We start from the raw sequence: 13725 nt of genomic DNA, 5'->3' as shown, positions 1-13725 counted from the left end.
CGTTGATTGGAGTAGCCGTGTTAGTCCAGAGATTTAGATATCAAAATAACAAGAGTATTGCATTGAGCAATGATACTTTTTTATTGGACTAACTATACATTTATAAGTTAACAAGCTCTCGGAAGAGTTCCTTCCTTTATCAAGTCTGAAGCAATATAATCTAGCCCAACATGAAGCATATCTGTGAAAGGCTTAATACACAGTGCTAACAAAGCAGCTCCTGAGCCTACCTACATATCTTTTTCAACAAAGTACACAAAGAGAACAAAACAAAATAGATAATAAAAGTCAGTTAGAAAGTTGTTTAACCCCTTAACAACCACAATGTAACCTGTACATTGTTGGTCGTCAAGGGTTTTCTTGGCTGGCGGCAAGACCGCACTATTAAAAATGCATTCCTCACGTACAGGATACATAACTGGTCGTTAATGGGTTAAAATCACACGCTCTATCGGAATCGTGTCCCTTTACATGTATTTTAATAATCCAATAAATGTTTCAATACTTCAATACTGTCTCATTTTTATAACTCATTTTGGAGCTAAGAAAAAGATAGAAAATTTCATGAACTTACATAATTAACTCAGTAACTTCGTATAAGTAGCGGTATTTGAAGCATTCTTTTGCTACAGCTTTTAAACGTTTATTTGCATAGTAAGTACCCTCTTACCAAATCCTTACTGTACTCCCACTCTGTTGTCATTTAGGATTCTTGGCTACACAACCGATCTCGACTCTGAAACCGTGGACGATGCATTTGCTCGGGCCTTTAAAGTCTGGAGCGATGTGACACCACTGGAATTTACTAGACTTAATGATGGAGAAGCAGATATAATGATTAATTTTGGGCGCTGGGGTATGAGCTAGTTTGTTTTGTATATCATGTGTGTGTGTGTGTGCTTGTGCCTGTGTGTGTAAGAGCGCCCTACTGACCCTTTTTTTTTTTTAGAGCATGGAGACGGATATCCATTTGATGGGAAAGATGGGCTTCTGGCCCACGCCTTTGCTCCTGGGTCTGGAGTTGGAGGGGATTCCCATTTTGATGATGATGAGTTGTGGACTCTAGGAGATGGCGCAGGTAACATAGTAACATAGTAACATAGTAGATAAGGTTGAAAAAAGACTGAAGTCCATCGAGTTCAACCTATACAAATCTAAAATACTTACAAAAAGCTCCAGTTAATCTTAAATAACCCCACTAAAAGGTGACTCATTTAATACTATCAATCATATCCATGAATTTTGTTTATGTACAGAAATGTATCCAGACTATTTTTAAATGTATCTAGGATATTGGCATTCACTACCTCCTTTGGTAATGAGTTCCACAATTTTATTGCTCTTACAGTGAAAAAACGTTTCTGTTGCAGGAGATTAAATCTCCTTTCCTCCAACCTTAAATTGTGACCTCTTGTCAGAATCAACTTTCTAGGAATAAACAGAGCTTCTGCCATCTCTGAATATGGGCTTTGAATATATTTATATAAAGTAATCATGTCACCTCTCAAGCGCCTTTTTTCTAAAGAAAACAGACTCAGTTTGGCTAGCCTCTCCTGATAGGTTAATTTCTCCAATCCCCTTAATAGCTTTGTGGCCCTTCTCTGAACTTTTTCTAGTTCTGCAATATCTTTTTTTGCGATCGGTCCCCAGAACAGCACTACATACTCAAGGTGAGGTCTTACCAGGGCTTTATATAGTGACAGAATTATGCTTTCCGCCCTTGAATCAATGTCTCTTTTAATACATGCTAGTTTCTTATTAGCCTTTGAAGCTGCTGCCCTGCATTGTGCACCCATCTTTATCTTGTTATCTATTACTACACCCAAATCCCCTTCCTCCTCTGTTTGGCTAAGACTTTTCCCATTTAAAAAATACGTTGCCATAACAATCCATACAATTATTCTTAAGTGGTAACTCATTTTTAACTTTAACATAATACATTTTATAGTGAAGTTACTTTTCTGAACATTCACTGACAGTATCAAAAACCAGAATTAGTTTACAGTTTGCACTGATAAATGTAGCTTAACATATGCTATGTGTTCAATAAAAAAAAAATCAACGTTTTCAAGGTAGTCAAGTCATGTTATTGGATTGGCTATCCATGATGTATATCAGGTATCTTCCAATAAACCAGTGGGGTATCTTAGTCATCTATATTAGGATTAATAGTAATGGATAAAGGAGACAATGGGCTACTGCAAAAACTGTAACTGGAACCAATTAACTTTGTTTCATTAATGTGGAAGCGATAGAATTAGCAATAGGTTAGAAGTGACACCAGTGGTGCATGTCTGTAATACTTACTTGAAACAATTGAGCATTTTGAGGATATATAGTGGGACCACAAGGATACATATAGTAACTAGATGACTACCGAAAGAATTGTATAGGAAACCCGTAAAGTACAATGGAGTTATGTACTTAAACTGATGGTAACGTTAATTGTTCTGCTTAATATTTTAATAATCATTGTCTTTATTTTATTAAATTTCTCTATTTATTTCATTTTGCATATAAATTCTATATTCTGTTTAAGAATTCTAGTAATTTTAATTCCCCATGCCTGCCCCCCCCCCCCTAAACCTTTAGCTTTTTTTCCTAGGGTAACTATGATGACCAGTTCATCAGTCACTTGTTTGGCACAGAAAGGGTTAACAGACCCTTTCCACTTTAACCAATGCCCAAACTCCCCTTTAATGCCACCCACACTAAACTATATCTAATCTCTGACCACTTAATATTAACCCAGACTAACAAATTAAATCCCAGAATACAATTTAGCAAAAAATTATCTAAAATCACAGTATAAATACTAACAGTCTCTTTCAGTAACGTGGTTCAAATATTAGACAAAGGCAAAAACTTAATAAAGGAATTATTTATTATGCAAAAAAATGATGCACAGAGCATTATTAATAAAAAAAAATGTTAACAAATAGAATTATACACGAGCAAAGAGTTTTTTTTAAATAAAAGGAGAATTAACAGAATCCAATACTTCACTAGCTTAGATATCTGTGCCAGGGAGATTGGCAAGAAAAGATGGTCACTCATGCTGTAGCAGCCTCCCATGTTATACACAAGCAAACAGTTTTTTTTAAATAAAAGGAGAATTAACAGAATCCAATACTTCACTAGCTTAGATATCTGTGCCAGGGAGATTGGCAAGAAAAGATGGTCACTCATGCTGTAGCAGCCTCCCATGTAGAATGAACAACTTGTATTATTAGACACAACATTTTATACAGTACCTGTTTCTCTGATATCAAATTGCCTGACCCAACCTTCTTACAGAGGGCCCTTGGAAATATCCCCCTCTCTTTTACAACATGTCATAAAACTCAGAATCTTTGGCTGAAATTGTATTACATCTTATAACTTCTGTATTGTATATCTATTTCAAATACTCAGTTAGGCAATCCCTTAATGATGTTGTGAGGAGTATTTCGATACTAAACACCATATATTTTGCATTCTTTATGTTTTGAGGCATTATAACTTATAATAGTATATTTATTTGCAATGCTAGTTGTCCTGTCAATAACCCCAGTCCAGTGCCTGGATAGAGGCACTGTGTTCCATCATCATCTGTGCTGAAAGGTTGGGTCACTAAACTAATCATAAAGTTCCCTTTTTTGCATGTTACAAACTATTTATGAGTGTTATGGGTTTTCTAAGAGAAAACACAGCAACAAATCTCTTCTGAAAAAACAAATGTTTTTAGCAGACAAGCTAAAGAAATGTAACCCTTTAGCATCTAAATCATGAGGTATTCATAACAGTGACATTTCAATAGCTCACCCAATCCTGTGTTTTTCCATACTGCTAGCTTCCTTTAGTGGGACGGCTGCATGATGTTCTAGAGCTACGCATGCGCTTTTTTCCAAAACAAAACTGAAGGGCCATAAGTATGATTTTTCTTTCTAAACATTTTAAACTCACTTTTATTGTTTGTTTAGTAGGGGATTCATATCTCACAGCTGCAAGGCCTAGGAAGTATCCAGCCACACCAAGCTAAGCTGTAGTTGTGGCAGATGGTGTCCAGCGGTTCTAAGTGGAGGACACTCATTGGTGTCTTGGGGACTCTAAACCAGGGTGCCAGGTCCTAATTTTAAGCTACCAGTGTCTCACTGGTGCCTGGGTTTTTCAAGCCCTGTTCTAGTTTATGTATTCTTAAGATTACAACCCTCATATAGAATTCCAACCTTACTGCTGAGGTCAGTACTACACATTTGTCCCACTAAGTGCTAGATATGGAATGTTTGGTCATTATATAAAGTATGGAGTGAAATAAAGTTAATAATCTTAGTGCCATTAAGTCAAATAAGTTTTTCTCTTTTTTTCTCAGTTGTGAAGGTGAAGTATGGCAACGCAGATGGGGAGTACTGTAAATTTCCTTTCCTCTTTAATGATAAAGAATACAACGCCTGTACAGATGCTGGGCGCAGCGATGGATTTCTCTGGTGCTCCACTAGTTATAATTTTGATGCTGATGGGAAGTACGGATTTTGTCCGCATGAGCGTAAGTTCAACCATTGTTTGACAGTTTTTTTCCTTATTTGTTTCTGAATTATTTTAAAGAAAAACTTTGGTGTATATCCTAATCTATAAGGAAAAATTGCCAAGGATTGTCTACAAAATTTTGGAGATGAATAACAAACTTATTAAAATGATTATATTATTTTTATGGAACTTTCACCAAAATTACAAGTTGTGCGCTAAACCCGGTGCGTAAATAACGCAAAAAAATGAGCGTTATCGCACTCTCCATAGTGCTGCCATCACAAGTTACTGAAAAACCTTCTTTATAGTGCGATATGGTGCGATAAGATCCATACCGTACAAAACCCAAGGCCTGACTTGACTTGCTCGTGCACATTTTCCTGCATAGATATCAATGGAGAGAAAGTGTTAGAGAAAAACTAACACCTGCAATCACGGAATGGTGATAGCTGTAACGCAACCCCATTGATGTCTAAGGGGAAAATAAAGTTATATATAAATCTAACACCAGAACATAAACCCCTAGTCTAAATACCCCTAATCCTCTACCCCCGACATCGCCAACACTAATTAAAGTTATTAACTCCTAAACCACCACCCTCTGACATTGCTGACACTAAATTAAGATATTAACCCTAAAACCGCCTCCCCCACATCGCTACTAATAAAATAAAGCTATTAACCCCTAAACCACCGGCCCCCCACATCGCAAACACTAAACTAAACCTATTAACTCCTAAACCTAACACCCCCTAACTTCAAATTAAATTTACAATATAACTATCTTAAAATAAATAAAAACTTACCTGTGAAATAAAAAAAACTAAGCTTAAACTATAAATAAACCTAACATTACTATTTTAAAAAAATAAAATAGACTAAAAATAAAAAAACTAAATGACAAAATCCTAACACTACGAAAATATTTAAATAATCTAAGATTACAAAAAAAAAATCTAAGATTACAAGATTAGAGCATTTTTTATTTTAATAGGCACAAAAGAGCTGATTGCCCTTACAAATGCCCCTTTAGGGTATCTTAGGTTTTTTTAGACTTAGGTTTTTTTTTTTATTTTGGGGGGTTGGTTGGGTGGGGGTTTTACTTTTAGGGGGGACTTTGTCATTATTTTAGGTAAAAGAGCTGTTTTACTTAGGGCAATGCCCTACAAAAAGCCCTATTGAGTTTGATGATAGATTAGGGGGTGTTTTTATTTTGGGGTGGCTTATTTATAGGGCTATTAAATTAGGTTTAATTTTTATTATTTTGGATAATTTTGTTTATTATTTTTTGTAATCTTAGATTTTTACTAGGTGTTTTACAAATTTTCATAGTGTTAGGATTTTTTAATATTGTAATTTAGTTTTTTTTTTTTTTAAAAAAGTAATGTTAGGTTAATTATTATTTTTTATTTATTTTAAGGTAGTTTTATGGTAAGTTTAATTTAAAGTTAGGGGTGTTAGTTTTAGGGATTAATAGTTTAATTTAGTGTTTTGTGATGTGGGGGGCCAGTGGTTTAGTTTAGTCTTGGCGATGGGGGGCGGCGGTTTAGGGATTAATAGTTTTGTTATAGTAGTAGCGGTGTGGGGGTGGCGGTTTAGGGGTTAATAGGTTTATTTAGTGTTGGCGATATGGGGGGCCGGCGGTTTAGGGAATAATAGGTTTATTTAGTGTTTTGGCGATGTGGGGGTCGGTGGGTTATGGGTTAATAGGTTTAGTTTAGTGTTGTCGTGGTATGGGGGGGCGGCAGTTTAGGGGTTAATAGGTCTAGCTGTACCACAGCGACTTGAAATACAGGAGACCTGCATATTCCACGTGCAATGGCCAATTTTCCAGTGATATAGCCGTACCGCACAACTGGTAATCTTGCTGTTTGTTTATAAAACATTCATATAAGTAACAATCATTGCAGTAAGAATAAAATTGTAACAAGCAAACATTTTAGTTGTTGGTGTGCAAATTCTGATGATATTTGAGAACATTTAAAAACATAATACTGTAACTACTGTATGTATAAAAAAATACAGAAAAATGGAGGTAATTCAAAATGGCTTTTCTTTCATATCATTATGAGAGTCCACAAACCATCACATGTGGAATTAAACTCCAGTCCACTAAGAGGAGGAAAAAATATCCAACATAACTTAGATTTTTATCCCGCCCACTTTCCCAATATTCCTCAGTCAGTTTTTGCGTCCAGCAAGAAGTAAGGTGAGATACATGGTGGCAGTGTTGGAATATTGCTCTCTCCCTCCTGCTCCTATCAGTACTTGCCTCCGCTCCCATCTTTCTACTTTTACTCCTTTGAAGTTCACTGTATATGCCAGTTCATCCTCCTCTATCTCAGAGTGGCAGTCATCTGTCGCTCTCCTTGACCAACCTCCTAATTCCTTGACAACTTTGCCACCTGGCTTCCTCAATTTATCTCTTCCTCAATTTATCTCTCCAAATATAGCTGCACTAATTTTGGCAAATTTCAACTTCCCCATTGATAACCCATCTGCCCCTGCTGCCTCTAAACTTCTCTCGCTCACAAACTCCTTCAGTCTCTCACAATCCACCCTATTCTGTACTCACCATGATGAACACTCTGTTGATCTGGTATTTTCCTACCTCTGCTTTATATCTGATGAGTCCTGTCGCCCATTTCAGACCACCACCTGCTCACCTATAATCTTAATGTACAGGCTAAACTTACTTCTCCCTCTTGCCCTCCCACCTGTAGAAATCTGCATGCTGTGGAGCCTCTCCAATTTTTCAAATTTATTCAACATCTCCTCCGCCCACACTTCCACAATATACTGCCCTGACATTGCTACAACCCAATATAACAATACTCATTCCTCTGCACTAGACTCTCTTGCTCCTACCCAACTATGAAAAACCCCACGTCATCAGTTACAGCCCTGGCACTCTCAGCAAATGTGCTTCCTGCAAAAATACTCCTGCATTGTTGAGACTGCCTGCAGGAAATCCCACTTTAAACCTGGTTTCATCCACTATAAGTTAATTCATTATTCATACACATCTGTCCTTCACTTATCCAAGGAAACCTCCTCTCATATCTACTCACTCCTCAAACCCTAAATGACTCTTGTCTACTTTCAACTCTCTCCTTTTTCTACCTGCACCACCCTTTCATCTGCCTTTAGTGCTTAAAACCTGGCAGAATACTTTTTAAACAAAACGCATACTATCTGAAGCAACATTTAAACACAAGCCTGCAATCTTCTATCGTCACCCTCTCTGCCACAATCTGCAATCAGGTGTCATTCCTGAGTTTCATAATAAATGTAGTATCAATGAAAATGTTTCTAACGGATCCGCACAGACTCAAGTTGCAGAAGGCATATGCTCTTCTGTAGCTCACTTTTCTTCATTCAGTCCTTCAATGTATGGAAATAGTATTTCTCATGGTAGCGGCTTCTGATGCCTTACCATTTATCAAATTCCATTCTTGTCCTCTACAACTAAAAATATTGCAACTGTGGAATGGATATTACAAGGATCTGTCTCAGAAGATCTCCTTAGTCTTTATTTCAGTAATTAACATCCCAGGTGTGGACAACTGGAAAGTGGACTTTCTCAGTTGTCAATACCTTCACCCTGGCAAGTGGTCCCTGAATCAAGATGTATTCCACCAGTTTGGGAGTTGTTGGGGCAGGCCTGACATAGATATCCTGGAGTCTCACCTGAATCACAAGCTACCCCAGTATTGTGTATATCTTGGGATCCACAGGCGACTCTTACAGATGCTTTAGTGATTCCCTTGTCATCTTTCCACCTTTTGTGTTTTCTGGGTAAAACAAGAACGAGAATCTGTGATACGTATTGCTCTGGCATGGCCTCGCAGGACTTGGTATGCAGATCTAAATCAAATGTCCTCCAGCCAGCCTTAGCATTGTCCTCTGAGGAAGGATGTTCTCTCTCAATGTCCTTTATTTCATCAAGACCTCAAATGTCTAAATTTGACAGGGTGGAGATTGAATGCATAATTTTGTCTCAAAGATGTCTCTCTGATCAAGTGACGCTTTGATTCAAACAAGGAAGCCTGTTCTCAGGCACATTTTGTCACAAGGTGTGGAAAACTTCTTACCTGGTGTGAGACTAAGCATTAACATTGGAACTCTTTTTTGAATTCCTGGAGTATTACACTTCTTACACGATGGTTTGTGGAAATGTTTATCAGACAGTTCCTTTAAAGGTCAAATTTTGGCCTTGTATCATAAAAAGCTTTCTAAACATCCTAACAGTCAAGCCTTTATTCATGCTTTATCAGACCAGCTTCGCCTCTGTAGAAACTTAACCTGGTTTTGAGAGTTCTTCAGGTTCAATCATTTCAGCCTATATATGAGATTGATATTTAGGTTTTAGCTTGGAAATTTTTTCTCTTGGCTTTTTCATTGAGAGAAGTGTCTCAACTGTCTGCTATATTTTGTGATTCTCCTTAGCTTATTTTTCAAGGATGTTTTAAAAACCAACTATTCTTTCCTACCTTAGGTAGTATCTTCAGATAGAATTTATCAGGAAATTAGGTTTCTTTCTGTCAATCTCCTAAGAGTTCTAAGGAGAGACTTCTTCATAACTTGGACATTGCCAGAGTCTTGAAATTTTATATTCAGGTTACTAAAGAATTTAGAAATTCTTCTTCCTTGTTCATTTATTTTTCCAGTCCTCACAAGGGATAGAAAGCTAAAGCATTTGCTCTAGCGAATTACTGCTCACTCTACCACAGCAGTTGCCACCTCTTGGGCTTTCAGGTACGAAGCTTACATTTAACAACTTTGAGCTATATAACAAGTGCGGCGCAAACAGTTTTGTGCATAGCACAATAACGATTTTGCGGCCCTTTTCAATGCACTGATATTACTGATTATTAAGTACAGTGAAATCATAATTGCGTTAGCTCAATCGCCTCTTACGCTTCAATTCTTTCCGCAAGCTAATAGCTGTAGTAAACTGTTTTCTGAAATTAAAAAGCTGCACAAAACACAACAAAAATACATTACAGAATGCACTTACACCCATAAACTATTAACCCCTAAACCACCATCCCCCTACATCGCAAAGTAGCTAAATAAACTGTTAACCCCTAAACCGCCATACCCCGCATTGCAAATACTAAATAATACTTTTAACTCCTAAACTGCTAACCCCCACATCGCAAAGTAACTAAATAAACTGCTAACCCCTACATTCCCATTCCCCCACATTGCAAAGTAACTAAATAAACTTTTAACCCCTAAACCACTATCCCTCCACATTGTAAAGTTATAAACTAATATCTAACCTAACATCCCCCAACTAACCCAAACCTAACACCCCCTAACCTAACCCAAATTTAAATACCCCTAAATTAACTAAAACAAATCCTAACTACCTTAAAATAAAAAAATGTGTAAAATTATATAAAAACCTAATCTTAACACTAACATTACACAAAGAAACTACTATTATAGAAAAATTAAAAAATTGACCATTACACAAAAAAACTACCATTACACAAAAAAAACTACCATTACAGAAAAATAAAAAAATCGACCATTACACAAAAAAACTACCATTACAGAAAAATAAAAAAAATCGACCATTACACAAAAAAAACTACCATTACAGAAAAATTTAAAAAAAAACATAATTTATGCTTACCTGATAAATTCCTTTCTTCTGTTGTGTGATCAGTCCACGGGTCATCATTACTTCTGGGATATAACTCCTCCCCAACAGGAAATGCAAGAGGATTCACCCAGCAGAGCTGCATATAGCTCCTCCCCTCTACGTCACTCCCAGTCATTCGACCAAGAATCAACGAGAAAGGAGAAACCAAGGGTGAAGTGGTGACTGGAGTATAATTTAAAAGATATTTACCTGCCTTAAAAAACAGGGCGGGCCGTGGACTGATCACACAACAGAAGAAAGGAATTTATCAGGTAAGCATAAATTATGTTTTCTTCTGTTATGTGTGATCAGTCCACGGGTCATCATTACTTCTGGGATACCAATACCAAAGCAAAAGTACACGGATGACGGGAGGGATAGGCAGGCTCATTATACAGAAGGAACCACTGCCTGAAGAACCTTTCTCCCAAAAATAGCCTCCGAAGAAGCAAAAGTGTCAAATTTGTAAAATTTGGAAAAAGTATGAAGCGAAGACCAAGTTGCAGCCTTGCAAATCTGTTCAACAGAGGCCTCATTCTTAAAGGCCCAAGTGGAAGCCACAGCTCTAGTAGAATGAGCTGTAATTCTTTCAGGAGGCTGCTGTCCAGCAGTCTCATAGGCTAAACGAATTATGCTACGAAGCCAGAAGGAGAGAGAGGTAGCCGAAGCCTTATGACCTCTCCTCTGACCAGAGTACACGACAAACAGGAAGACGTTTGTCGAAAATCCTTAGTTGCCTGCAAGTAGAACTTGAGGTCACGAACTACATCCAGATTGTGTAGAAGACGTTCCTTCTTTGAAGAAGGATTCGGGCACAGGGAAGGCACCACGATCTCTTGATTGATGTTCCTGTTAGTGACTACCTTAGGTAAGAACCCAGGTTTTGTACGCAGAACTACCTTATCTGAATGAAAAATCAAATAAGGAGAATCACAATGTAAAGCTGATAACTCAGAGACTCTCCGAGCCGAAGAAATAGCCATTAAAAATAACACTTTCGAAGATAACAACTTTATATCAATGGAATGAAGGGGTTCAAACGGAACTCCTTGTAGAACGTTAAGAACAAGGTTTAAACTCCATGGCGGAGCAACAGTTTTAAACACAGGCTTGATCCTAGCTAAAGCCTGACAAAAGGCCTGGACGTCTGGATTTTCTGACAGACGCCTGTGTAACAAGATGGACAGAGCTGAGATCTGTCCCTTTAATGAGCTAGCCGATAAACCCTTTTCTAAACCTTCTTGTAGAAAGGACAATATCCTAGGAATCCTAACCTTACTCCAGGAGTAACCTTTGGATTCGCACCAGTATAGGTATTTACGCCATATCTTGTGGTAAATCCTTCTGGTAACAGGCTTCCTAGCCTGTATCAGGGTATCAATAACCGACTCAGAAAAACCACGTTTTGATAAAATCAAGCGTTCAATTTCCAAGCAGTCAGCTTCAGAGAAGTTAGATTTTGATGTTTGAATGGACCCTGTATCAGAAGGTCCTGTCTTAGAGGTAGAGACCAAGGCGGACAGGATGACATGTCCACTAGATCTGCATACCAAGTCCTGCGTGGCCATGCAGGCGCTATTAGAATCACTGATGCTCTCTCCTGTTTGATTTTGGCAATCAATCGAGGAAGCAGCGGGAAGGGTGGAAACACATAAGCCATCCCGAAGTTCCAAGGTGCTGTCAAAGCATCTATCAGAACCGCTCCCGGATCCCTGGATCTGGACCCGTAGCGAGGAAGTTTGGCGTTCTGGCGAGACGCCATGAGATCTATCTCTGGTTTGCCCCAACGTCGAAGTATTTGGGCAAAGACCTCCGGATGAAGTTCCCACTCCCCCGGATGAAAAGTCTGGCGACTCAAGAAATCCGCCTCCCAGTTCTCCACTCCCGGGATGTGGATTGCTGACAGGTGGCAAGAGTGAGACTCTGCCCAGCGAATTATGTTTGATACTTCCATCATTGCTAGGGAGCTTCTTGTCCCTCCTTGATGGTTGATGTAAGCTACAGTCGTGATGTTGTCCGACTGAAACCTGATGAACCCCCGAGTTTTTAACTGGGGCCAAGCCAGAAGGGCATTGAGAACTGCTCTCAATTCCAGAATGTTTATTGGCAGGAGACTTTCCTCCTGATTCCATTGTCCCTGAGCCTTCAGAGAATTCCAGACAGCGCCCCAACCTAGTAGGCTGGCGTCTGTTGTTACAATTGTCCAGTCCGGCCTGCTGAATGGCATCCCCCTGGACAGATGTGGCCGAGAAAGCCACCATAGAAGAGAGTTTCTGGTCTCTTGATCCAGATTCAGAGTAGGGGACAAGTCTGAGTAATCCCCATTCCACTGACTCAGCATGCACAATTGCAGCGGTCTGAGATGTAGACGTGCAAAGGGTACTATGTCCATTGCTGCTACCATTAAGCCGATCACCTCCATGCATTGAGCTACTGACGGGAGTTGAATGGAATGAAGGACACGGCATGCATTTAGAAGCTTTGTTAATCTGTCTTCTGTCAGATAAATCTTCATTTCTACAGAATCTATAAGAGTCCCCAAGAATGGAACTCTTGTGAGAGGAAAGAGAGAACTTTTCTTTTCGTTCACTTTCCATCCATGCGACCTTAGAAATGCCAGAACTAACTCTGTATGAGACTTGGCAGTTTGAAAGCTTGAAGCTTGTATCAGAATGTCGTCTAGGTACGGAGCTACCGAAATTCCTCGCGGTCTTAGTACCGCCAGAAGGGCACCCAGAACCTTTGTGAAGATTCTTGGAGCCGTAGCCAATCCGAATGGAAGAGCTACAAACTGGTAATGCCTGTCTAAGAAGGCAAACCTTAGATACCGGTAATGATCTTTGTGAATCGGTATGTGAAGGTAAGCATCCTTTAAGTCCACTGTGGTCATGTATTGACCCTTTTGGATCATGGGTAAGATTGTCCGAATAGTTTCCATTTTGAACGATGGAACTCTTAGGAATTTGTTTAGGATCTTTAAATCCAAGATTGGCCTGAAAGTTCCCTCTTTTTTGGGAACCACAAACAGGTTTGAGTAAAACCCTTGTCCTTGTTCCGACCGCGGAACCGGATGGATCACTCCCATTAATAACAGATCTTGTACACAGCGTAGAAACGCTTCTTTCTTTATCTGGTTTGTTGACAACCTTGACAGATGAAATCTCCCTCTTGGGGGAGAGAATTTGAAGTCTAGGAGGTATCCCTGAGATATGATCTCTAGCGCCCAGGGATCCTGAACATCTCTTGCCCAAGCCTGGGCGAAGAGAGAGAGTCTGCCCCCCACTAGATCCGGTCCCGGATCGGGGGCCCTCGGTTCATGCTGTCTTTGGGGCAGCAGCAGGTTTCCTGGTCTGCTTGCCCTTGTTCCAGGACTGGTTAGGTTTCCAGCCTTGTCTGTAACGAGCAACAGCTCCTTCCTGTTTTGGTGCAGTGGAAGTTGGTGCTGCTCCTGCTTTGAAATTCCGAAAGGGACGAAAATTAGACTGTCTAGCCTTAGCCTTGGCTTTGTCTTGAGGCAGGGCGTGGCCCTTACCTCCTGTAATGTCAGCGATAATTTCTTTCAA

At 39.1% G+C, this 13725-nt stretch overlaps 1 protein-coding gene across 1 annotated transcript in view; it reads left to right on the top strand.

Annotated features, from left to right (window-relative positions):
* The window catches only part of MMP2 (matrix metallopeptidase 2), a 104453-nt gene that overhangs the window by 23368 nt on the left and 67360 nt on the right, over nt 1–13725 (top strand). The window contains exons 3-5 of the mRNA XM_053699539.1: nt 708–856; nt 950–1078; nt 4352–4525. Coding sequence (XP_053555514.1) covers nt 708–856; nt 950–1078; nt 4352–4525 — 452 coding nt within the window. The remainder of the gene's footprint in view (nt 1–707; nt 857–949; nt 1079–4351; nt 4526–13725) is intronic.

The sequence above is a fragment of the Bombina bombina genome, chromosome 1, assembly GCF_027579735.1.
Source record: "Bombina bombina isolate aBomBom1 chromosome 1, aBomBom1.pri, whole genome shotgun sequence".
NCBI classification, from domain to species: domain Eukaryota; kingdom Metazoa; phylum Chordata; class Amphibia; order Anura; family Bombinatoridae; genus Bombina; species Bombina bombina.
The sequence above is the reverse complement of the archived record's forward strand: the minus strand, read 5'-3'. Positions and strand labels throughout refer to the sequence as shown.